At 48.7% G+C, this 26,088-nt stretch overlaps 1 protein-coding gene across 1 annotated transcript in view; it reads right to left on the bottom strand.

Moving 5' to 3' along the window:
• Positions 1 to 26,088, bottom strand: part of SLC13A4 (solute carrier family 13 member 4) — a 38,034-nt gene that overhangs the window by 5,105 nt on the left and 6,841 nt on the right. The window contains exons 3-13 of the mRNA XM_064487332.1: positions 15,953 to 16,089; positions 13,919 to 14,091; positions 13,421 to 13,472; positions 10,795 to 10,834; positions 9,917 to 9,994; positions 8,039 to 8,223; positions 4,657 to 4,776; positions 3,438 to 3,539; positions 3,018 to 3,119; positions 2,176 to 2,273; positions 1,833 to 1,957 (exon numbers count right to left, since the gene is read on the bottom strand). Of these exons, the coding sequence (XP_064343402.1) occupies positions 1,833 to 1,957; positions 2,176 to 2,273; positions 3,018 to 3,119; positions 3,438 to 3,539; positions 4,657 to 4,776; positions 8,039 to 8,223; positions 9,917 to 9,994; positions 10,795 to 10,834; positions 13,421 to 13,472; positions 13,919 to 14,091; positions 15,953 to 16,089 (1,212 nt within the window). The remainder of the gene's footprint in view (positions 1 to 1,832; positions 1,958 to 2,175; positions 2,274 to 3,017; positions 3,120 to 3,437; positions 3,540 to 4,656; positions 4,777 to 8,038; positions 8,224 to 9,916; positions 9,995 to 10,794; positions 10,835 to 13,420; positions 13,473 to 13,918; positions 14,092 to 15,952; positions 16,090 to 26,088) is intronic.

Raw genomic sequence — 26,088 nt, 5'->3', positions numbered from 1 at the left:
TATAAATCCAATATGTGGGAACCACTTCAATTAATGGTTGGTTCAGAGCCTCAAGGCCTATGGGAGCTCCGTAATTGTTGTCTCTTGTGACACATTAAACCTTGCTCACTGGACAAAGACAGGGGAGGGAGAGCAGTTAGCTGAGTGGAAACTGTTTCATAAAGAAATGGAGTTTTACTTATGTTATCCAAATAGTACTTGTTAGTAAAGTGAAATAACTTAATGGCAATTATTTTTTTTTCAGAAGAACTAGTTTATCATTTGAAATAAACTGATAAATTAGGCTGCACAGTTTAAAAAAAAAACACAACAAAGGAAATCTTGCTTTTTTAAACCCTTGGTATGAAAACGTTTTTCATTGGATTTTTCCTCACTAAAGTTAAGACTGAAATTATTTCAGATTCAGTAGGAATCACTTGTACTTAAATTATTAAGTTGGTAGAGTCCATAGGTTTTACAACTATACATGTACAATTTTGGTTAAAAAAAAAGATCTTGCCAGGCTGGGCTCAGAGGCCAAAACTAACCATTGAAATTCAACAAAGATAAATATGATATTGTGAACTTGGAATTAGAAATATTGACAGCATATATACAGGATTGGTTGAAGGACCTGAAGCTTAATAGTGGTTAACAACAATGAGAAAAATGAAGGGTTTTAGTTAACTACAACTTCAATATAAACACTGACATGAATGCCAATGAAGCCTTATAAAAGCTTCCATGAAAATGCAGACTGGGGCTTGGGTAATTACTCTACAGTAGACTGACCACCCCTGGACCATGTCTGACCAAGGGCAGAGCGTAGTGAGTCCTAACAAGAGGGACCAGCGTGGTAAGGGGTCACTGTGACGAATGGTTAAAGGGATTAGGGAGTATTAGGTGGAAAAGAAGATGACCTAGGGGGACCTAATAACTGTATTATTTTTTATCATTGTTACTGAGGAGCAGGTTCCTGAGGAGAAAGCCAGAAGACCTGAGCTGAAAGTAAAAACAGCTGTTCTCTGTTGGCTGAGCAGGGCATGCCCTGTCACTGGAGGTGTTCAAGCTGGGGGCTTCGTGGGGGGAAAATCTCTCATCGGGTGGGAGATGGGACTCAGCGTCCTCCATGTTCCTTCCAAGTGGAGGGTTCTCTGACCTCACTGATGATGCAGATAGCATGTAGGCCCAAAATGAACGGGCGAACAAAAGTGAGCCAAGTTCAGAATGGCCTAATGTACAGAGAGCAGGCAGAGGAAGAAAACAGTGACAACCTTAACCTGACTGAGTCTTAAGGTTGTTTCTATTTCAGGAGGGGCTAACGCGCTAGGAGATTCAACTATTTCCCACCAGCCCCCTTTAAAAGACCTCATCCCAAATCCTCCCAAGCAGGAAATCAGGGGACACTTACATCCGCTTTAGCATGTATTCGCCAAAGGGGCTCAATATATGCCTTTGGGCTGACGGAGAGGCAGTTTGCTGTGGGTCAATCTGAGGCATTTCTGGACCCTTACAGACACATCTGTCACCACTGTCAAAACCCCAGAAGAAGATGGCTACAAAATCTAAGGTCTTTTGCTTGTAGCAGTGTGGGCCCATAAGCGAGGTGTGAATGCCTGTGTGTGGTGACTGGCACAGCTGATCTGTAACTGTTCCCAGTAGTGCCAGCTTAGAAGCTCAAGGGGGGACAGGCTATCCATCCTTGGCTGTACTGCTTCCCTTCCCAGAGACTTGGGTGAACATTAACCTCTCCCTCAGTGTCTTTGCATCTTTCCTCCCAGAAGCATAATAATTCATTAGGTAAAGCTGCTAGGAAAATTATTTGGCCAAGTAAGAACAGATTCAGGGGTTACCTTGCTGCCAGAAGCTAGAGCATAGCCTCCTCCCACCAGAATGACAATCTCCCAGGGCATGGTCTTCTGGAAGTCCTTCCACGTGATGATGGGCTCCATCCCCAGTGAGGGCTCCTGGTCCTCCCCTGGATCACAGGTAGACAGGGAGGTGGAGCCAGGTGAACGTAATGGGTCTGGTTTGTGGAGATAGGGGTCTAATGGATGAACCGGATGATTTGGGAAGATGCTCTGCTATTCTAGGGTGGAACCGGGGGGGCTTCGGTAAGGCTCCTTCTGAAAATTCTGACTTGGACCATTATTTGGCTAGAGCCAGCACCAACCTCTTCCCTTGAACTCCTCTCACCATCATTCTTTTTCCCAAAGCAAGGCTTCTTGGCTGGAATCAGGAAGAGGAGGAAGCCAAGGAAGACAGAGACTGTGGCGTCAGTGCGATAGCCCTTCCTGGCAAAGAGACAAGAGAGCTGGAGGAGGAGGGTTGGGAAGCCTCGGGGTAGCACCCTGTCTCACACAGTCTGAGTACAGTGCCTCTCTTTAGGACCCAGTCTGGGGGATGTCGCCCTTCCTTCTTGCCAGCTGCTGTCATGCTATCCAGTGGTAGATTTAATGGGCAACAGTTAATGTCCAGAGGCAGGGCCCGGCCAGGGCAGATATCTTAGTGTGACTTTATGGGCCTATCAGGAGGAGTGATCAGGAGTTCTTCAGATGAAGAGAAAATGGTGAGCCTTCTTTCAGGGGCGGGTCATAAGCTGGTGCCGAGAGCTTGTGGCCTGTGGCCCTGGCCCTCTGGGGGGTACACAGGGAGGCCCAGGAGCCTACACTGGCCTCTCCCCACACAGGCTCCAGCTGCCGTGGCCGTCATCTTCACAGGTGATGTTTTACTTTACAGACATTTCTCCTTTAACTCTCATAACAACTACGAGATAACTGAGGTCCCCAGAGCTTCAGTGACAAGACCAAGGTCACGTGGCTGCAGGGTGGCAGCACCTGATCCCAATCCCAGACTCAGACGCCAAAGACTGTTTTCTTCCTGACTCCACCCTGCAGCTTCCTGAAAAGAGGGGACTTTCAAGAGAACAGAGCGCTTCCTGGGTTCATGACTGCCCAGAAGAGCCTAGGAGGGGACCCCCGTGGGTCCTGCCGGAAGAGTTAGGGTGAGGGCTTGTTCTCAGAGACGACATCACTTACTTTTCAAAGAAGGAATCCCAGCCGGGAACAAAGCCAGGCTCCCGAGTAAACCACAGCACCGTCATCAGGATGAAGAAAAACCCAGTCACCATTTCAGGGTAGCTGTAAGATAGAACAGAAGGGCCCGCTCCGGGAGTTGGGAGATTGCTGTGAGCTTTTTCACTTTGCCCTGGGACGCTCCTGCATTCCGAGCTCCGGGACCGGAGACGTAACGTGCAGTTACTGCTTAACCACCTGGACGTGGATGGTAGCAATGGGAAAGGGTGGCCCCTCGAGTCTGGGCCAGCTTGACTTTGGCATCAAATAGCACCTCCAAATGCCTGAGGAAAGCTCGCCCAGCTCAAGGGCCGCTGCTGTGCGCCCCCTCGCCAGCCACCCGCCTGCCCATGGAGGGAGGGCCCGTGAGTGGCTGCCTCTTACCTGATGGCTCCCAGCTTTTCATATTCCGCTCGGATCCTCTTCTCTGACAGTTCTTCCCTTTTGGTCTTCTTCTTCTTGCTCAGGGAGCAGGTCTCTTTAAAACTGAGAAAGGAGAATGGGCAAAATAGTCAGGGAAGCACACTTCTAAGGCCCAGAGCCGATGGTCTTCGGCAAATACTAACTCCTGGTGGGCTGTGGTCCCTCGTCTCCCTGCCCTCCCACCTGTCATCCGACTTCATCTACCAGAGTGCGCAGCCTCGTCAGCCTGCCCCCCAGCCTTCCAGGTGCGTGCATCTGGGCAGACCCCTGCTACTTCCACATGTAGTCGTGTCTCTGGGATTCGCGTGAGTGTACTTATGTAGGTTGTTTCTACACACTCGTCCTTTACATAAGTGAGAGTCAGTGTGACGTGGCGTATGTCTGCAGATGCTTATTTATTTGTGTGTTGCACGTGGTGTGTGTGTGTATCTGTCTAGAGACGAGGCTGGTCTGGGGTAAAAGTGGGTGTTTTTTTCAATTAGTAACAGTGGAGGCATTGAAGTATACAGCTGATGTTGGTTTGACAAGTGTGTCTGAGTTTTTTTTTTTTTTTCCAAAGTCGGCTCAGAGAACATTGCCTCTGAGCAATGGGAATGTTGTGTTCCATGGACTAATAGCAAAGCATCATATATACTTTCCCTTTATGTGTTATAAGCTGACCAAATTTGAAGCATATGGTAATGAAAAGAAGGATGGCTAAGCAGATGAATATTAGAGATAATATTGCAAGAGGAATGTCTAACATTATTTTGAGGGTCAGGAACATACTTTGTATAACTACTAAGTATATATCAGCCATGTCTATAAAAGTAAGCCTAGGGCAACTTCTACTTGGAATCATTTCTTTAGAAATTAGTTCAAATTATATGCTTTGAGAGAAGTGAAACCACATTAAATGCTCCAATTCAGACTCTTTTGTGAATCCAGGACTTCCTCTAACCAGTTAGTTGAAATTAAGACCATTTCATCGTTAAGCTCAGAGTGAAGTGAGGGGTCCATGGATGTTTAAAGTGTCTAGAAAAGGTGATGCCTAGCTCATCTAGACCCCTGCGTTCTCCTCGGGGCATCCCCTGTGGTTCCTTGGCAGCCCCCCACAGAGTGGTGCCCTCTAGGGCTTGGGCTGAGGCCCTGGGTGGACAGGAGGGCCTCAGCATCTTGCTGGCAGGGCCCTGAGACTCACTTGCAGCCCAGGAACAGCCAGTGCATCCAGAACCAGCTGACCACCAGCATGATGAGGGAGATGGGGAGGCTGAAGAGGAACCAGGTGCCGAAGTTGACCACTTCTGCAGCTGGGTACTGGCTGCAGGGGAAAGAACCAGGTCAGTGATTAGAAAAGTGTGGGTTTCCCTGTGGTATTTTGTGGGTAATAAGCTAAATGCTCCTTAAGAAGACAGCAGAGCTAATGGTAGAGATAATGATAAAAATATGGCAAAACATTACCTTGAACTCACTTGATGGCTGCAGCTATACCCAGCCCAGCCAAGAATTATGAAATAAAGCAAAGAAAGGCATCCAAGCAACCAAAATTGATATCCCTGAAGTGTGTCTACTTTGCACTCAGGAGAATCTCTCCAAATCTCTTTAATTTATGTAAAGATTCTGGTAAGTTTACTCATCTGGTTTTCAAGACAACAGAGAAGGGAGAGGGCAATCTGCTGCACTTTGTTTATAAAGTCATCAAAGGAATGTGAGTTTTGATGGGGGGACACAAGGCATCCCTTCTGGAAAACTCTGGTCTCTAAGAAGCACATGAAGGTTCCAGATGTTAACTGTGCCTATTGGAGAACCATGACTTGGAATCTCCAAATCTTTGATCAATGTCTGCTGTTGTCCTACGGGTCCAGGGAGGTTATCCAGAGGATCCCCGTTCATCACTGAGCAGAGCTGTGGCCCCAGCCCAGGTGCTGTTTCCTGGGGAACCAGAATGAACCACGTGTGAGCCATGACTTTAGCCTAAACAAGGCCTTGGGCCCTTCTTGTAGAGGCTGGGCACAGAACTCCTCAAAGGTAGGAGCAGACTCTGCCCCTCTTTTCACACTAGGCTCTACATGGAAAACGAGAGAAAGACCAAGAGCAGGATCCCCCGCAGAGAGAATGCAAGATGTTTAATCTCCTGTCTTCACAGGGACATCTACTTTTGCACAGTGACCTGGTCATGGACTTACCTTTAGGAACATTTGTGCACCTCTTGGAGAAGTTGTAAGAGCTTGTGCCCTCCCAAAAGGCCAGAGTGGGTCACTGATAGTGGACATTGGGAAGAAGGGCTTTTGGAGCCAGAAGGATACCAGAGGGTAGAAATCAATCGGCGACTCTATGGGCTGCCCTGGGCTAACTGGCATAAAGTCTGTCGCATCATCTTTCTCTGTACCTAGGAGCCCAGGCTAGGCTGGGCTCCTGGACCCAGGAAAAGGGTGGACTTTAAGAACTGATTAAATAGGCTTTTGTGGTTGAATGTGAAGGCCTAGTACCATTTATAGAATTTTTAAAAGTGAGAATATATATACTTAGTGTATCAACTAATTTGTAGATTCTCGCACACAGCCAGATGAACTCTGGGGGTGGTCTGTTCACCAATGCCAAGAAAAACAGCACGGTGGCACTTTCAGACCAGTGGGGATCCAGGGAGCCCACCTTCCTTTCACAGAATCCCTATTGTCCAAGTAAACCACAGTTCTGACTAAATATACCATTTTGCCACCCAAGAAATAGACTAAAAGAATATGAACTGGCCCAATCACCAAGGGGACCAGAAATTAAAGAACAGAAACTCAGAGCTGAGACAGAACATTGTGGTGTGAGGAGCTCAGATCCTGGGGAATTCGGTCATAAGCTTTGACTGAGCCTTCCTCTTCCCACATCCTTCTTCCTTTCCTCCCCTTTTCCTTCTTCCCTTCCTTCTCTCCTTCCTTTTCCTGCTGAAATGAGAAGTGTGTTTCTCCCCGGTCCTTGATCAGTTTCTTCACTTCCTGCCCTGCACTCCACCCTTCTTGTCTTCCCAGTGATGTCACCGTAAGTCATCCCCTGTCCCCCAGATCTTTAATCGTCCTCTCATCTGAATCATTCTAAATGTCTTCTATCATAAAAACCCCTTCTTGACTCCACTCTCCCTTTATTATCGCCCCATAGCTCTCCTTCTCTTCATAGCCACCTCTCCGTTTCCCCACCTCCATCTTACTCCTCAGCCTACTGAAATTTGGCTTCTTTTCCAATCATTTGACCAAACTGCTCTTGCCTAGGTCACCAGTAACTTCCGTGTCACCAAATCTAATAGATAATTTTTGTTCTTATTTTGCTTGATCATTCAGCAACTTTAAACAATATGGACCATGTTATTCCCTTGGGTAGAATGATACCAGATCTTCCTCCCCCCTGTCTGCTACTGCTTTATTCTCCCTTTTGTAGTCAGTCTACTTTAGATGTTTGTGCTGAATGTTTACCCCTCCTGCTCCACTTACTCTGTGTGTTCTCCCTGAGTAATCTCCATCACTCCGATGGCTTCAGTTTCCATATGCGTGCCACCAGGACCCACTCCTATCTGCTTTGTGGGGCCCAGTGTAAAATGCAAATAGGGGGCCCCTTGTTCTCTGACAGCAGAGCATTAAGACACACATGGGGCCCTTCTGAGCATGTGGCCTGTGGGGCTGCACAGGCTGCATGCTGTGAACACAGCTCTGCAGGCCACCGACTCCAAATCTATGCCTTTAGCCTAAAACTGTCTCTTGAGATTCAGAGCTGTGTCTCCAGCTGGACATCTCGATCTCTACATCAACATTTCCTATCTTTCCCCTCATTTAGGTCAAGGGCAACTCTATTTCCCCAGCTGCTGGAGCCCCGAGCCTCACAATGAGACTTGGCCTTTCCCTCTCTCAGACTCTTTCTAATCCTGCCTGGGCTGGTCAAGTCTAGTTCTGAGTATCTCTCAGATCTGGCCATTTCTCCTCCCGCTGTTACGCAGGCCCCCACCAGCTCTCTCCTGGCATCTGCAGCAGCATCCCAGATTGTCTCCCTGCTACCTGCCTTTCCCTCTCCAATCCATTTTAAAAATCCAGAATGAGTTTTCAAAACTGTAAACCTGATTCCCTCACTCCCTGCCTAAAATTCTTCAAAGGATTCTCACAGCCTTCCAGATGAAGTCCAAGGCCCTCAGTGGGCCTGGCGAGGCCCTCTGTGATCTGCGTGTCCACCTCTCTGGCCTCCCTTTGCCCTCTGTCCTTTTATGTGCTCTGCTGTCTGGCCTCTGAGCCCTCCTACACTGTTTTCTTTGCCTGGAAGACCTCCCTTCCTCTACTTAATGCCAGCTCATGCTCCAGGTCTCCCCTTCCATCGTTGCCTCTCTAGGGAGGCACTCCCTTCCAGTAGACTGGGTGGGCTCCCCCAGTGGGGCTCTCTCTGCTGAATCTCACCCCTCTCAGCACACTGAACTGTAATGACTTGATTGTCTCTGTTCCCTCTTGGTACAGAAAATGTCTGGTTCAGTTTTCTGCTGTATCTTTACACCTAGTTCTGTTCCTGACCCATGGTGGGTGGTTAGTAAATATTTATTGACCAAGTAAACTGCTTACTTGTTGAAGTGTTCCAAGAAAATGAGGCTGGTAGAGGTGCCGATGATGGTGGTCAGGCCCCCAATGGTAGCAGCATAAGAGATGCTCAGCGAGAGGCATTTGCAGATCATCTGGTCATGCTGGGACTTGTACTTTCTTTTGAGTTCCTGGGTCCTGGGGCAGGGGGTCAGGACCAGTGGCTTTTCCTACCAAAGGAAAATCAGTGAGTTTCTCCAACCCAGCTTGGGCTGTCTGGAAAATTGCATGAAAAACAAGGGACCACGGTACAGGAGGAAGGTTTTAGAAGGACAAATCCCAGTCCCAGTTCTGCCGTTTACCAACTTGGGCAGCCCCGTCTGAGCTGCAGTCTCTTCTTGGGTAAAATGGGGCAAATCCTAGTTTCTCTGCCAGACTGTTGTGGAGAATAAATGGAAAGCACTTGGAAGCCTTGCTGGCATTTAACAAATGGTAAGCTGTTATTATTTTTGTTGTTATGAATATTAACAGAATGTTCTGTTTTTTACAATAGAACCGGTTGCTTTCCACTTTGTGTTTAAATACCAAATAGAAGATGGTTGTTCTGCATGGAGTTAGGATACAGTCCTGGTTGGGAGACGACTGAAAAATCAGCCTTGCATTATAGAAAGAGTCTAGCTTTCATTGGGCCGGGAGTCAAAGTGTGTAGTTCGTTCCTCACTCTTTTTCCTTCTTGCCTACTGGCTTTTCTTCCCACCTTCCCCTCCCCCCTGCATACAGGCTTTGTGTGTGAGGCCTTGCTGTGGTCCTCTCAGGCCCTGCGTGGTCCACATGATGGCCTTTGAGGGTCAGAAGTTACTGACCTCTGGTCTCAAGTGTGGACTTAAAGCAGCAAGTACCCCCCCGACCCACCAGGCCTGGCCTCAAATCATGAGTCTAAGAGTGGCCTGGCACATATGTCAACCAGATAGGTCATAGGAAAGCCATGGGGGAGAGGCCAAGTCACCACATTTCTCAAAGCCCTTAACCACTGTTTCCTAGGAGGGCCCAGGAAAGGCTGGACCCCTCCAAATTTTCCTGAAAGGCTCGCTGATTATCAGAGCTGGAGGAAACCTCATAGATTCTCTGGTCTAGTGGTTTTCCACAATCCTTTCTTCTAATGAACATTTACGTGGACCTCCAATAGAGAAAACATAAATGTAGCATTTAGTGGTTATACAACTATCTTTTAACTGAAAGTGTGCACATGTGGACAGGGAGACTGGGATTTGAATCGAGGTGCTCCTCTCACGAACTCTGAGGCCTTGGTACATGGTTTCATCTCTCTGCATCTCTGTAAAAGTGGAGTTCAAAATTGCTACCTCATCGAGCAAACGCTCAGCATAGGGCTTGGTATTTAATAAGTGTTTAATAAATGATGGCATTGATTTGTTTCATATGGATGTGACATAACTGAGATGATTTTGATGAACACAAAAATTTGAAATCAAGGGCTGTAAGTGACAGTTGCAGTTTTACACCAGCTTCAACATCTGTTTTCCTTCTGCATTTCGTTCCCATGACATAGTGCCAGGAAAATCAGGGGGCAGAAAAGCAATTGCCTTAAAGTCTCAGGATACTCAAATGTTTGCCGTGCTCCTGAAGCACCTTTGAGGAATCGTTTGAACACTTCTGATCTAGACCAACCCTCAGCTTTCTTAGTTGAAGAAACTGGGGCTCCGGGCAGTGGGATGACTTGACGAAGTCAACAGTGAGTTAGATGTCTTATCTCTGTGACACCTGCAGGCCAGACACGTGTGTGGATAGAGTGCCTGGGGATGACAGCTCACTAACCTGATGCTCTCACAGCTCCAAGAGCCGTGCCCCTGGGAAGCGTAAGGCACTTCATGTAGGAAACAGGATCAGGAGGTGCAGTTCCATTACCTGGGATGGGTGCTGCTTCTTGCCCTGGTGGTTTGCTGTTTTGACGGGGTTGGTGGTTGTGGGCACACCATTCAGGTTCTGTTGGGACAAAGACCACACTATCAGGAAGAGGGTGTGGGGGCCTGGAGAAGCCACCTGATCATCCTGGGGGCACCCATGCCTCGGCCCAGTGGGACTCAGAGACCAGAGCCAGGGGGAGCCTGAGGTGAAGAGCAGCCCCAGCTGTGCCTGCCTCCTTTTCATAGGTTCCCATCTGGCTGGGGCCAAGCATCCCATTTAGGGAGGCTTTTGAAACTTGGCAGAACGTGGCTCTGTCCTTACAGGAGAGCTTGGCTTTCTAGAACATCATTAGCTAACCCTTCATTTTTCTTTAACACAAAGAAAATGAAAAAAGATCTCCCCACAACAAGGTCCACAGTTTGGACTGATCACAACCCATCCTTTGGGACTGCGGTGAGAAGGGATGTAAAACCAGCTCTTTGGCAGAGGGGGGCGGGGGCGTTGCGGGATGAGGCCGAGTAGCAATGTGCAGGGAAACTTGGCTTTCCCCTATAAATGCATCCCTTTTCCTAATAATACTTCTGTAATGAATCCCTCCTGACAGGAAACCTAAGGATGAATCTGTGGCTCTTGAAAATCTGGATGGCTGAACATTGGTTTTCCGTGAAGAATGGTTAACCCGTACTTTGTGAGGCTAAGCCAGGGCTCAGGGCTGGGGCTCAGAACCGCACGGAGCCTCACGGGTCCAGGCTCAGGCTCTGCTCTCAGATCAGTGGAGGCCACTGGGCTCTAGGAGGGACTGCCAGGCATCTCCATCCCTGAGTCATCTTGAGGGTCTTTCTAGTATCTCAAAGCACAGAAAAAACCCAAGGCCGTACCTTGTTTTGCATCAGAGAACTGAGGTCTGCATTCGACGTGCTGGAAGAAAGCAAAGAAGTGGGGAAAACAGCAGTGGCCCAGGCTTGATGAGATGGGAATTCTCCCCACACCAGTGTTTGGTATCAGTGACCCTTCTAGACTCTGCTGTTCTGGGCTTACAAGGAAGACCAGCCTCACCCTAAGAGATGCAGTAAGTTTCGTGGGGACAGGAGCAGGGAGTTTCCTTTGAAGGGAAACTGAGACTCTTAGCAACAGTGAACGAGGAGTGCTTATCCGGTACTGAGCACTCAGATATGGACTTGAGCATCCCAGAGATCTGTGCGGCAGGGATCACTGCCTGCATTTACAGAGCAGGGAACCAGGCAGAGAGGGTACTGGCTTCCCGAGGGCACCGGTGCTAAGAGGAGGAGCAGACAAGTTCCTGTCTCTGTTTGCCGGGAGAGCTGGGCCCCAACCGTGTTCTCACTGGCTGACTCAGTCACTTTTTAGAAGGAGAAATGCCAGACGCTTGTCTGAGGGGACAGGAGCAGCGAGGGCCAGGACCACACGTGGTGAAAAGCAAGTGACAGCAAGAAGATGGGGGCTACTTTCTCATCAGCAGCTGCACCTCCGACGGCGGCAGCCATCGTGGGTGCCCAGTCCCTCCTGCCCGTCCTGGTCCCCAGCCTTTGCCCTGAGTAGAGAGAGAGGAAGGGGAAGTTTAACTACCAGCATCAGAGACTTACACCGGGCACTGAATGCAGGGTTCTGGTTTGTCTTAGTTCTGAGGACAGTGGGGGGCAAGAGCTCAAATACTGGGAAGACCAGCGAGAGGTGCTGGACACCCGTGCGGGACGTGGGGTCCTGTGGTCATCAGCCACCTCAGGGCTCTGTCAGGGAAGGATGGGAGTTGATGGGGGCTCAGAGGGAAGCAATCTCTGGGGAGAGAGCCGTTAGCCTGGGAGGAGGAGAGAGTTGTGTGTTCCCTGCTCCTTCCCACATCGGCCGAGGAGGTCGTCAAGGAACCCCCAAGACAGCGTGGGAGGTGCTGGCCCTCCTCACGGCCCTGGCTCCCACCAGCACTCTGCTGAGGGAGTTCAGAGGCAACCTGAGCTTTGGCTTTGGAGTTTGGGGACACATTTTTTAATCCAGAAAAGAACAAAGGCAAGAGGCCACACTGCCTGACAGGCCAGAGTGAGGAGAGGAGACCCGCTGCACTGGGAGCAGCCGTGCTCTCAATGTCCAGGGTCTTGTTGGAGTGGGGGGCCCACAAGAAAGGTAGCTGGGCTGCAGCCACCTTGAAGAGGCCCTGCCCAAGGGGCGGAGGCAACCCCAGAAGAAAGAGGCTGTGGGGAGTGCCCCCAGCACACAGAACCAAGGGGGCATGAGTAGTCATCACCGCCAGCAGGCCCAGGCTACGTGGAGGTGGCCGCAAGGGACACGCCGAGGACCCTGAAGGTGAGAGCCTGACACGTGACAGTGTGGGGATCTGGGTCCCAGAGAGGACACTGACCCCACTCTACAGTAGCTCCGGCCAAGAACCTTTCTGCCCCTTTATCTTTCCCGCCCCTACAGCCTCTGCCCTAACCCTGGAGAGGTCGGGAGTAGCAGAGAGAGCTGGTGAGGGGAGGGAGGGGGAGGAAGAGTGAGAGACAAGTCAGCTGTCTCCTCCTCTGATTCTGCAGACCTGGGCTGGCGAGGCGGGTGTGAGTGTGAAGTGGGTGGGAGAAGCCTTGGATGAGAGATTGCAGTTTTGATTTGAGTCTGGACTAGTTGCTGAATATCTGAGAGTGAGATCATCCTAATATCTGAGAGGAACTGGAAGAGCTGTGGGATTTGCCTGAGGTGTTGTCAAGGATCGGGAGGGAAATCCAGTGTATCATGGTTGGGGACATTTGGGGAGGGGGCGGGATCAGGCTGTTCCTGCTGGCACCCGTCTGCGTCTGTCCCTGAGTGCTGGTTCCACTCAGTGTGAGTTCTCCACTGTTTAATGAAAAGAGCAAACTGCATAACTGAGCTCTCATACAAATCTAACTTTCCAAATGTGCTGTTCATCACAGTATTTCTTGAAGGCCACATTTTGATATTGAATAAAAGAAATCAGCTGTTAATGGATCTATCGCACATGAGTGTTTGAGACGATATTTCTCCTTTTCTAAAAGCTGATGCTTTGTGTCAACCCATGGCTCCCACACCAACTGCCCTCTGATCCCTACCTGCCACCCAATCTAGTCAGATCATGTCTTACAGCTGTACAATGTGAGTCTCGAAGAATCTCCAATGACATCTCATATGAGAGCATTTTTTCATTAATAGATTAAATATTGTTCTCCCCAGAGGGACATCAGTTTAGATGAAATTCCACTTGGTAGATGCATGGACCGTCCATAGACCCCTCAGAGTCAGGGTGGTCTTTTCGATCTCTTCCCTCAGCACTGCAGTACCTTGTGGTTAAGGGAGTTGCCCTTGAGATCTTGGCAGGTGGCTTCTGGGTCTGGAGGGGACATCGGGGTGGGGGCAGGGGAGGTGATGGGGTGGCAAGATGTGAGCTTGCCCGTACATCTAGAAGAACTTCTATGGGCTCTTTCCTGACCTCTGGAATGGACCTGGAGGGGCTCTGTCTGGGAGGAGGGCAGTCATACTCACTCTTCATTGACAAAGATGAGTTCCAGAGAAGGTTGGGTATTTACATCAAGACCTACAGTAGCAAAGGAAAGCAGAAAGTGAGATGTGGAGACCGGCCCCGACCCTGAAGGGCTGGGGCTGAATGGGGAAACGAGGGCATAAAGGCTCCTGCTCTGCGTGCGTGATGACCCTCCCCCTTCCCTCGGCTTCGAAGGCACGGCGGGGTCACGGACATGGATAGGCCCAGGGTCTTGTAATCCTGGAGCATTTTGGGGGAACGGCGCAGTGGTGGCTGCTGTAAGCAGGGCAGGGAGGGAGCGCTGGGAATGGGGGTCACAGAGAAGCTGCAGGTTGCCAGGGCTGGCGCAGGATAAAGGGAAGAGGAGAGGAAGCAGCAGAAGCTGGGAGTGGTGGTGGTGCGGACGGGGTTGAGGGGTGCTGGGGGCAGGCGGCGAGCTGGGCAGCATTGTAGGAGGAAGGTGGAGGAGCAAAGGGGAGATGGACTCCGGCAAACTGTACTGATGGGCTCGGCCTCTTCGGTGCTGGAGTTGCCGGCCATGAGCTGCTCCTCGTCGGCACTGACCAGCTCCTGCAGCACGGCCTCCACGATGGGCATCACCATGGCGGTGGTGGACGTGTTGGAGAGCCACATGGAGAGCAGCGTGGTGCAGCACATGAAGCAGAGCAGCAGCCTGGAGGGCGGGGCGGGGGGAGCGGGACACGTCGCAGCACGCCAGCCTCCCTCCCAGCCCAACTGCCCACCTCGCAGGGCAGCCCGCTGGGGCTGGCTTGGTCCAGAAAATCAGGTTTGTGCCCTGCATTCAGCTTTGTATGCCCGGGGCGTGGCACAGAATAAACATTAAATAAAGATGTGTTGAATGAATGAATCACACCCCATGGGCTAGCAGCCATAGCCGAAACAACAAAAACAAACAACAAAAACAGCAAAGCCCTTGCTTAAGTGAAGAAGAGCTTTGGTAGTAGGGTCCCAGGGTACGGACTACTGATGGTTCCCCTCTCTGCGGACATTAGCTCGGTGACGGTGTGTGTTTTTTATATATAAAGGAATTATTTTTTGGCCCTTGCAGCTAGCAGTTCTGTGAGTGCCATTACATCCCTGGCTTTGTAGCCAAGTCACTGCAGTTATTAGTGACCAAACAGGGATTAATGGGTAGGGCTCGTGGCTCCACCCACTACTTGTCCCACTACGAACGAACGTGTGGAGAGCACACCCCCAAAGGCACAGTGGGGGTCCCATTTCACTGTGTGCACTTTTCCAGCTGGTACTTAGTTGATGCTCGGAGGAAAACATTAACAAAGATAACTCATTACTCTTTGACTTTGAAAACATGCGATGTGTGTTTGTACAGATACAGTTCTTGTTTCCATAAGAGAAGCCAACATAAAGACTGCCTGTGTGGGTCACTTTAGGTGGAATCACTGACTTCGTGCAGTTTGGGGCTGGCACGTTTATCATGTGGATTATGACCGGATGCCAGAGTCCTGAGGGTGTTTTGTTGAGGCTGACGGAGGCATGAGTTTGCCTGCCCTGGACGTGCCCTGGCAAGCGGAGAGCCCCACGAGGGTGGGAACTTGCTGGTGGATGCGGTAAACAGAGAGTGGAAATGCAACGGGGATAAAAATTCTTGAAGACAGTACCCAGCGGTTTTAAAGAGCTGCAGAGTCCCAACATGATGTGAGGAAATGCTGCTGTGTGTGCGGGCGGCAGAGTGTGGGGTGATTAGTGAGTGAGGGGGCGAATCCTGCTGAGTTAAGCTGTAGTTAAGTGGGAGACAGGAGCATCATTTTAGTATAACCTGTACTCATCTAACGACTAATGCTGAAAACGGATGCCACGTTACTTATTACGCTCTCTTGGACTCCCAAAGGAGTCAGGGCAGCTTACATGAAGTGTTGCAAGAAAGTTGTCAACGAGAAGGAGGTGAGGACACTATTCCAAAGGGAAGGTAATGGCGGGGTTTCCGACAGAGCAGGATTGAGTTCACAAAAAAACCATTTATCCTGACCTTGCTACACACCCTGAGCAGCCTTCTCAACAGCAAAGAGAAGAGAGGAAGAAGCTGAGGGCCTGCACGCACTGCAGGTGTCGGGCTACATGCCACGTGTTTGACAGGCCTGGGTCTGAACCAGGGACAACAAAAATTCAGAGTGGACAGGAGGAAAGTGCCATAACTCCTTAGATGACAGGGGAGGAGACACCCCTTCGTGTCCAGCCTGCTCCCTGACACCCCGGCAAAAGTGGGGAAATAGTTTACGTCTGTTCACCTTGTGTTACTGAATAAGCCCCTTATATTTTGGAACCTGCTGCCCTTGGGGTCTGGGTTACTCAGGTACCTGATTTAGACTGTGACAACAGATGATACCAAAGTCACACACTCAAATCTCCATTCCACGGTCACAGGCCCTGTCCCTGGAGGGGGAGGTCAGAGCCTTGTGGCCTTGGTGTCCTCCACCCCCATTGGTAGAAGCCTGACTGACTGGTCAGTGGGTGGCCCACTGGGAGCTGGGGGGTGGGCACTAAGTGTGACTTACATGCCCGGCTTGGCTCCGGCCATCAGGACCATGCGCAGAGCAATGCGCTTGTGCAGGTTCCACTTCTCCACGGCGGCCGCCACGCAGATGACACCCACCAGCAGCAGCGTGGTGTTCTTGAAGTACTCGGCCGCCACCTGCGGAGGCCAGCGCGGTCACCCCACCCGGCCCCCACCCGACAAAGCTCGCTGTCAACCAGAGGCTGGCAAGCAAGAGGCAAGGAGATGAGGGTTATTAAAACAGCCCACTGTTGTATACATATTGCATACATATAATATCTATTATTTAAAAAATTTAATACATATACACATACTACCTTGCGCAGGCACTTTGCTAAGTCCTTTACAGAGATAATTTCATTTAATCCTGACAATAATCCCCTAGAGCAGATATTCTCCACTTTCTAAAAAACACAAAAACATTCTGTTTAATTATATGAATATGATTTCAAAGAATAAACATATTTATAATTTTATCCTAATCCTTAAAAATTATTAAAATAGCCCCAGGTTTGTCCACAAATCTCATTTTCTTTAGCTTTTTAGAAAATTACATTCATTTTTTAAATTAGGAAATCAATACATGTTTAAAAACTTTGAGATACATAAAAATTAAGATAAAATTACCCTTAATCCTACTACTGTTAATACCTTGGTATATATTTTCTCCAATTTTTAAATATTGCTATGGACACATAATTGGACTGATAAGGTGTGTCCTGGTTTATATCCTGCTCCTCTTCTTCATTTGACATTGTGCCCTGATCATTTTCTTAGGAGACTTAGATTTATTGGGGAAATTCATGCTAATGGCAGCACAAAGTACCATAGACTTTATTTGGCCATTTTGTTGTTGAATATTTAGGTTGATTCCCCGCCCCCCCCCCTTTTTTTTTTGCTACAAGTGATTAACCTTATGTAAATGTAATGATTTCCTTAGGATAGAGTTCTTGAAGATGGCTTCATAACTCGCCTTAAACCTTTAAAAAGACTTAATTTGAATAATTCCAAATAATTCTAAAGTTCCAAAAGGATCCAAAATGATAACAGCGCAAAGAATATTCCTGTCTTTCTACATTTTTTTCCCCTCTGAACCATTTGAGGGTAAGTTATATACACTTAGCACTTTATCCCTAAATTCTTCAGTGAATATTTCCTAAGAATAGGGATTTTTCTCTCACACAGCCACAGCTTCTTCCCCCTTTTTAACGATGAAGAAATTGAGACCTAGCCCTGTTCAAACATGTTTCCTGTGTTTGGGCTCCAGGACCAGCTCTTCATTGATTCCCTCCCTTGGAAGATTCTCTTCTTATCTCTGCTCTGAACAACCAGACTTCAAAGCCCAGTTCAGACCTGGTGCCCAGCAGAAAACCTTCCTTGTGACTCTAGCCTCTGATTCCAGAACATTCCCCGTGGGCATCATTTGTCCCAGAGTCACAGAGCACATAGGGCAATGCTTGAATGGTTGCTTCATCCTTGTACTGTTTATTTTGTGTGTGTCCCTCTCTGGTCTCCCAACTGAATTTTAGGCTGCAAAAGGCCAAGGACCACGTTTTGTGGTAAATCCCTTAACATTCTAATAGGATACTATGCAAAAGTAGATGCTCAATAAATGCTTGTCACATATGTGAGAGGTGTTCCCAACAGTGGAGCCATGACAGAAACTGAGGGGAAATAAGAGAGAAGAGTTTAACTCCTAACTTAGGAACCCTCTTAGAGTGAGAAAAGAACATTTTTAACTGCAAGAAAAGTAAACATTGGACAGGGAAGGGAATGCACATATAGTAAGATCTGTGGTGTCTGAAGTAGACAGAATTGTCATAATCACACTGTTACACTTTGATTATTGGGTTATATTCCTGTACTGGGAGGATAGAGGGAAGAGAACTGGGGGTGTAAGGGGACAAAATCCTTATCTGCTGTAATCCGAAGTCAACAGATAATGCGTAGAAGTGCTAACTCAAGAATTAATATAAGAGTATCACATGGGAATGCAGAGCTTACTACCAGAAGCAGCAATGAGCAAAGTTAAGTTATTGACTCTGGGTGGGGGAAGGGTGGATTCGGTGGCGGGTGCAGTGGGGGATGGGCGGGGAAGGAGACTAATGTTTTTTATTATGATCTTTTCAGCATTATTTGATTTTTAAACTCTGCACGAAACACTTCGAGAAGGTAAAAGCCCAAATAAAGGCAACCTGCCCCATTTCTTCTCTCTCTTGCCCCATGGAGGTTTCCTTGTGTCAGGCTGGTGTGGCAGAAGGATCAGCACTTCTCTCTGTGACCACTTCCTGCAGGAAGCGCCCTCTGCTTCTGGTTAACCTGTCCTCAACTCCAGTCCTCACTGTCACTGTCACTAATGCTCCCGGAGAACAGAGAAGGCCCCCTGCCCTGCTGGGCTGTGACTCTCAGGCAGAGTCCCCTCTGGGCCGTGTCCGTGGGTGGAGGTGCTGCCCTCTAGCGGGAGGTGTACACACTGCTGGGACGCCTGAGGGCTGGCTGAATTGGGGGCCTGGGACTTTTCACACTGCCCCCTTACCTTCCCAGGCAGCTAAGAGGCAGCTTTGTGGTGGAATCAGTGTTTTAATTCTGTCTACCAAGGAGGGAAACCCACGAAAGACCTGATACATCGTTGTCCTGGGTGCCCGTCCCCCCACTGGCTCCCTGGCCTATGACCCTCTGTGAAGCTTTTAAAGAGTCAGTGCTACCAGGGTTGCTTCCCCAGGGAACTGACTGACATTTAAGTTTTTGCCTCTTTGGCATGTGTCATAATAGAACCCCAGTTTGTGCTGGCCTTTTGGGAGGCTCAGAGTCTGTACAACAGGTGGGGGAACCTTCTCTGGGCTCCTTTCAAAGGGAAGGAGAAAAGAACTAACACGTGCATAGCACCTTCTACATACCAGGAATTTTGCATTTTGCATTCAGTTTCTCACTTCAGGTGACGAAACAGACTCAGAGAGGTTAAGGAAGGCTTCCAAGATTGCAGTGTGAGGGGTGGAGTTGGGATATCAATCCAGGTCCATCTGAATCCAAAGCTAGTTCACCATATGGTGGCCAACTGGAAACCACCCATCTAATTCACTCTAGGGGAAATTCTTGGTCTCCCAGACAGCACGGGGCAGCCCACATCCCTCATCTTTATTCGTAATCACAGCCCTGACACTGGATCCAAATACCAAGGCCTGGTCCAGTGTAAGCCGCAGGCCCAGCATTAGCGGGGTACTGGCCCTGTGCTGTCTTCTTATTTGTTGTTCGGTGGGCTCAGGTCTGTTCCTGCGCTCTCCCTGCCCCCTTGTAAGCAATGCCACGTGCTTGGGTGATATAGCCTGGGGGTAGTCTGTGATCATGATGTTACATAGTCAAATGGGGAAGAGTGAGGGCTCTGGAGTCAGCCAGGACTCGGCTGTGTGACCCTGGGCAAGTTATTCAACCTCTCTGGGCTTCACTTCTCTCATCTAAAAAAAAAAAAGGATTATATGAGTCCCTATCTATTGTAAAGTTACTGTGAAGATTGAATGACACACGCAAGCCAGCAAGCATGGCCGCCACATTGACAGCCAGGTTTCCTGGTGGCTCTTTGTGACTAAGGGGTCCACACAGAGGCTGACCTGGTCTGAGGCCACTAGCACACAGAGAGGACCCAGGCACAAGGCTGCATTTTCACTTTGATACATAAATCCTGTCCTGTGGTGGTGTTGGTTGGTTTTCCAGCCCACTGATTTCTCTTTTACAATGAAACCTTGGTTATTCAGAACCCCTCTGGGAGTTCCAGGATTCTTGAGGATTATTTTAATCGTTTTCCAAAATGTGTTGCATACTCAGCTTTGCCATGAGCATTCCTTTCCCCCCTATCTAATTTCCAAGACTAATATCCTGTGAGTTGGGAAGCAAGATAATGAAAATGGTTAGAATTCTTTGCAAAGAGAAATTAGATTCTAAAATGAGCGCTCCTCCCATGGCTAAAGTGTGTGGATTTTGCGCCATTTGTGTTGGCAGTTTTCTTGCCTTTACTGCTTTTCTGCTCTGTGGGTTTTCTCCGTGCGCTGAATCCCTGAGCTTGGAGACCGCAGGGATTTCTGGCCTGTGTTTAAGAAGAGAAGGGCTCAAGGAGGCTGGTTTCAAAAGGTGGAGACTCACAGGAGAGCCAGAGCTCAGGCTCTGGAGTTCAGATGACCTGGGCTCATGCTGGCTCCCCGCAGATGGGTCGTATGTTCTGGGACCAGCTACTGAAGCCCACACCCCCACCACTCCAACCATTTACGTAACAACACACAGCACATTGAATCCGGCACAACGTGAGCCACGAGGCAGCCAGACCTGGCATGTAGGAATGGCTCACTAAATGTCTGTTATTATCATTAGAGAAGTGAAAAGATGAAATGCTTCAAGATGAGATGGGGGATTAGGAATCCGGTGTGACCAAGCGGGGGAATAAGAGAAAGAGACGAAATAAGGAGGAGCAAGGTGGACCTAAAAGATGAAAGATTCCGCCCAGTTTTCTTAAGTGAAGGGTGAGTCCGTCTCGACAGCTTTCTAACCGAGCCTGGGCTGAGAGGCCCAAGGGGCAGGAGTGCCAGCGAGTGTTGTCTGTTAACTGATGAGTTCATTGTTAGTGACTTGCCCGAGACGTCCATTAGTGGTGAGCTTTTAAAAACATCACTTTCTTTGGTCACAGAATTATTGCTCTCTAGATATGTCAGGTTTTAATTGTTTCAAAAAGTTTTTTTTGTTTTAATGGGAAGGGGGGAGTTGTGGCTCTAATCCCAGAAGTTTGAGGAGAAGGGAAGTCTGGACATTGATCTCAGCTCAGCGTTTTTCTCGCTAAGAATGAAGCTGTCCTCTGGGGGTGGGGAGGGGGAGACAGAGACAGACCAACTCGTCATTCACACAGCAGAGCCGGGTGCTGTGAGGGGCCCTTTCTCACTCAGAAAGCTCTGAAATCCTCACAGCTCCCCACGAGGTGGCTATGTCCATTATTCTTGTTTTCCGGATGGGTAAAATGGCAGTTTCGAAAGGTTACACACAGAAAGAGAAGAATGCTGCCCACCGTTCTAGCTCTACAAGGTTCAAGTCATTAGCCACTGCGTTGTGATCCCCGAGGGGAATTCAGGATGGAGAAAAACAGGAAGCATTCTCTGCTTTGATGACCAGCCCCTAAATAGTTAAGATGTATATCTAAGGAATAATTTCAATGGCCCCAGGTTCTTGCATCACCCCACAGATGGAAAAGCACTAAAATCATTAACTTGAGATGTCTGTTGCAATTAGCAGTAATTTTTTGGTGTTTGACTACATGTTTTTTTCCAGAGGGGGTAAAAAAAGTTCATATATATCCTGGCTCCTCCCTTACCTCTTAGAGCAGTTGCTCAGAGCTATCTGAGAGGCTGTCTCCTGGGCTGCAGTCCTCAGTAAGTTCCCCGAATAAAACTTAACTCACGTATTTTAGGTTGTGCATTTTTCTTTCAGGTGACAACACAACCTGCTCAAGTCCAGTTAGTGACAAAACTGGATTCAAACTCAGTTCTCCCCTGACCCTTTCTGCATTGTCACTGTCCTTGCTCATGTTGGTGGCAGCCAGAGACTGGCAGGATGTGTGGACCTGACTGTGCCCTGACATGGGCATGGCTGGCAATGTGTGGGTCCCCTCAGAAATGCAGTGGTCACACCCTGCTGCTGGCCACACAGACTCAGGCTCTCTCTGCAGGTCGGCCGTGGGTGGGCCTCTTCACGTGGCGGAGTGTGACATTCCCCCAGGAGACAGTGTGGTCTCTTGGAATGGACCTGCTTTGAGGCTTTCGTGGTTCATCTGAACAGTGTTGCAGTGATCCCTGGAGGGGATGCCTGGGCTGGCCCTCCCCCAGCGTGGAGCTAAGCCCCCATCAGAGCTAGAGCCCCCCACACCATTCTAACCATGGCAATGCAGCGAAGTCCTGTGTGGCTGCCTCACTGCCTCTCCCTGGGGGCAGGAATGCTGCTTCTGCCAGGTGAGTCTGTGCGGGCCCAGACACCCTCCTTGTCACCTGCCTGTATTCCCTGAGTTCAGAGGTTTTCAAACTACTCACTGCCTCTGAAACTTCAGGGGCCCATGTGGGAATGGGGTGGCCACAAGGTATCGGTAGGGAAGGCCCAGTGGCCTGGCTCTGGGCCCCCATGCCAGTTGGAGAAGGATTTCCTCTTCCATCTGTTTTACATATTGATTCTACTAAGATTTAGTTTAAAGAAAAGGTTTTGTTCCTCAAGAAAACATTCTTTGCAAACCCTACCCTCGAGAAGTCTAAAGCAGAGAGACCCAGATATGTGCTGACCTGGCCCAGAAGTCAGCCCAGCTCCTGCCGAGCTTGGAAATGCTGACACTCAAAGTGCCCCCAGGTTCTTCGGGTCTGTATGATCACCCGTGTAGCTCTTCCCATAGAAGTATTAGCTTGGCCTCAAAAGGCTGCAAGACCTCTAGGCTCCTGGTGTCAGGCCCCACTTATGGCCTGGCTGTGAGCTCAGCTATGGGCTGTGTCTGGATGGCTGTGGGTGATGGCAGTCTGGGTTAACAAAGTCAGGGTCTAGGCACTGGTCAGGAATCCAGTGGGTCGGAGAGATCAGGAGCAAACAGGGAAGCAGATTTCATGACGTCAGACTCAAGCATCACTTGGCTGTACAGGTTGTTTTGTTTTTCCAGCTGGAGCTGCCTTGTGCCTCTCTTGCCCTGGCAGGAACTAGAATCTGAACGAGACTTGCTGGGGGCCTGCAGTGCAGGGTCACTGAGAAAGCAGAGGGAGTGTGTGTGTGTGTGTGTGTGTGTGTGCACGCGCGCACGTGCGCGTGCATGCATGTGCGCCCACACATGTTGTGGGGTAGAGCTAGAGAGCAGGTGTGATCACTACCAGAGTAGTTCCTGACCCTGGGCATCCCTGAGATTCTTTCCAAGCCCCAGTGTTCAAACCATGCTGTTTAGTTCCCCAGATCCCCCCTTGGCCCCCACAGCTACGCCGTTCTCTTATAAAGTCAATCCTGGCTCTCTTGATTGACACAGGTACTGTGCAGGCTATGGTAACACATTAGAAGAGCTGAGAGGACTTTCAGGGCAGACACGATGACAGTAATGAGAGCCACAATGGAGGCAGAACAAAACAGCAAGCCCGAAAATAAATCTAAAATACAGGACTGAGCCTTGTACATCAGCAGAGGGAAGCAGTGGCTGGATGCTTACAAGATGATAGAATCCTACAGTCAAAGGGCCTTTAGAACCCGGCCCCTCTTCCAAGGCACGGAGTCTACCTCTCATGCCCCTGACACGGTCATCTGGCTTGCGCTTCTGGGCATGGGCACAGCAGGACTATGCGTGGCCCCCATTTCGGAGTCTCCCCTAGAGAAGGGGAGCTCCGTTATGGTGCTTTGACTCTGGTTCTGGTTTGAGCTTCTGAGCCTGGTGTGTTGAGCTGTAGAAGCTGGAAAAATCGTGCCCTTCTTGAATCTTCATTCCTTATGTGACTCAGCTTCTAGATTTTAGACATCTTGGCTACCCACCTCCGAATGAGCTCCTTATCCAGAAATTGATATTCTGGACACATATGTTTATTAATTCAGTAGATTTCAGTACATATTGGCCAATGGTTAAGGGTGCAAGTTCTGGGATCATGCAATCCTGGGTTCAAGCCCTGGCACCACTACTTACAACCTCTCTGAACGTCAGTTTCCTCCTCTGTAAAATGAAGGTAAAAATAATGGCCACTCTACAGAGGGTTACATGATACAGTGTATGTAAAGGACCTCCCATCGTGCCTGGAAAGGCTTGACATTTTAGCAGCTACATTGGACTGACAGATGGTTCCTACTGAGTCTATACTCAGCTGAAAGCCAAGGGTCTTTTTCACACAAGCTGCTAACATTTATCCTTATTAAACTTCATTGAGCCAGTTCCAGTCCATTGTCTCATCCTGGCAACATTGATTTTGTCACCGTGCATTAGCTTGTCCACCCAGCTTTGAGTCATCAGCAAACCCAATATCATGCCTTTTATATTCTCATTTGTGCTCTCTCTCCTGTACGATGCCAATATGTTACTCAGGATTCTTTAAGTTCAGCTATTCAGTCAGCACTCTAGTTACTCAACTGTGCTGTCATCCAGCCCATATTTGGCTCCTCTGATTGAGAAATTTTTATCCCTGGAAATATTGAAGGCTCCAAAGGAAAAGTTAATTTACATTCAACAACTCCTATTTAAGGGACCAGGGAAATTATAATGCTTTATGGAAAGATCTCAATCAAAAAGTGGTTGATGTAAAGTTTGGATACTTGGCAGGGTAAATTTCATTTATCTAGAACATTCTCTCATGGGGAATTGCATAATCCTCTGCAGGGCCAGAAAATGAGACATTACTACTTTAGGTCTTCTGTGTTATTCCATGCGGTTTATACTTTCTCTCTGTAAGAACAGGAACTCGTCAAGGTCAGGGGCCACGTCTATCATTTCCTATCTCTTTTCAGCACCTGAGTTTGACGGGGAGAAGACAGTCTAAGCTTTGCACACAATGAACTATTAATACCTGCAGTATAACAAGTCATCACTATAAAATAGAACTATTAATATACACACATCCAGCCCCAGTGGGAAACTCAAAGCATTAGCTGTGAGATTCAAGAGGGCAGAAATTATTATTTTTTTCATTTTTGTCAACTGCATGGTATCTGTAACATCCCATATTACCCAGGGTAGGTAAAGCACCCAGAAAATATTTTTCTGAATGTTGACTGAAAAACAAAAGCCACAGTTTCAGGGTCTCACTGATCCTATTTACACGCCTTCCTCCGTATGGAGAGTACACTGCTTAACACACCATCAAGAAGCACTGCCATCAAGAAGCATTAACTGAGGGCTAGGGCAAGAATGGCCCATGTGCGTAAGACATCATAAATCCTAGCGGGCATCAATCTTGCCGGAGAGAGGATGCGTCTATGGCCAGTTTATATCTGATGTGTCTGATGTACCATTTAAAGGACAAAGATATCAGGGAGGCTTCATGGGAAGAGAACAACGCTTTTGAGGTTTTTGGAAAGGTTTAACTGAACAGGGTAATTGTGTAGGATTTTAAAAGCTGAAGGAATTGGAGAGAACTTTTCAAGGTAGAAGAAAGACCTGAGTCCTGGCAAGGGGCTGGGCAAGCACAGGTGGGTTTGGGGGAGTGACAAGCAGATGACTTGCCTGGAATAGGGGCTCCTGCAGACCCCCAGCCTGGCTGTTCCTGGTGAGCCATGGCACATGCAGGTGGAGGGGTGAAGTTGGTGGCTGTGGAATAGACATTTTCTCTGTCTGCAAAGTTGGCTGGCTCACAAAGGGCTGTAACCCGTGTCCTCTATCTCGTTGGCATTGCCTCTAATCCGAGTTTAGAAGGTCAGGATGTGTTTGGCCTAAACTGCTCCAGGTAGCCCAGCTGGTAAACATCATCACCAGCCAAAGCCACTTAATCAGACAGCTAGGGTAGGATTTTTCTAACCTCAAATGATAAAATCTGTCCCCTGGTTCCGCCAGTGTTTTCCATCTTTAGCCTTAGAAAAAACAGCACCTAATCTCTCCCTGAACAGTCTTCTTTTTTTCCTCCCGGAGTCATGTTATCTTCACAAACTACTGCCTCCCTAGACCCCTTATAGGCTTGGCCTTCCTGGCTGTGCAGGTGGGCACGCCCTTGGATGAACGGTTGCCTGGCAACATGTTTACTGCGTGGAGGGGCTGACTGGCCCACCTGTCTGTAGGATCCGGCTCAGGAAACCCTTGGGGAAATAGAGATGGCATCTACCTTAAGGCTAAGGCACGCTGTTGGCTTTGGGGCTGCCTGTAGCGAAATACAAAGATATTAGTCTTCTAATGAATAGTCAGAACACTTTAAAATGTTACCTAAGTTTCAATTCTTTCTATAACTTTATTTTTTCCTCCATTCTCTACTTTCACCCCGTGACTCATTGGCTTTTGCTTTCACAATTTTAAAGAGAAATCTGCAGAACAAGTTCATACATTTCTCTCAAGAAAAGTCCTGTTTAAGGCTGATTGTTCCTTTAGGCACATACAGAGATCCAAACTGCCTGTTCTCTTCCCACAAAGGGGGACAATGGAAGCGACTTCCTAGTGCTTCAGGTCCCAGGTCAGCTTTTATG

This window comes from Camelus dromedarius, chromosome 7, assembly GCF_036321535.1.
Source record: "Camelus dromedarius isolate mCamDro1 chromosome 7, mCamDro1.pat, whole genome shotgun sequence".
In the NCBI taxonomy this organism is placed as follows: domain Eukaryota; kingdom Metazoa; phylum Chordata; class Mammalia; order Artiodactyla; family Camelidae; genus Camelus; species Camelus dromedarius.
Note: the sequence above shows the minus strand (reverse complement) of the source record. Positions and strands in the feature narration are given on the sequence as shown.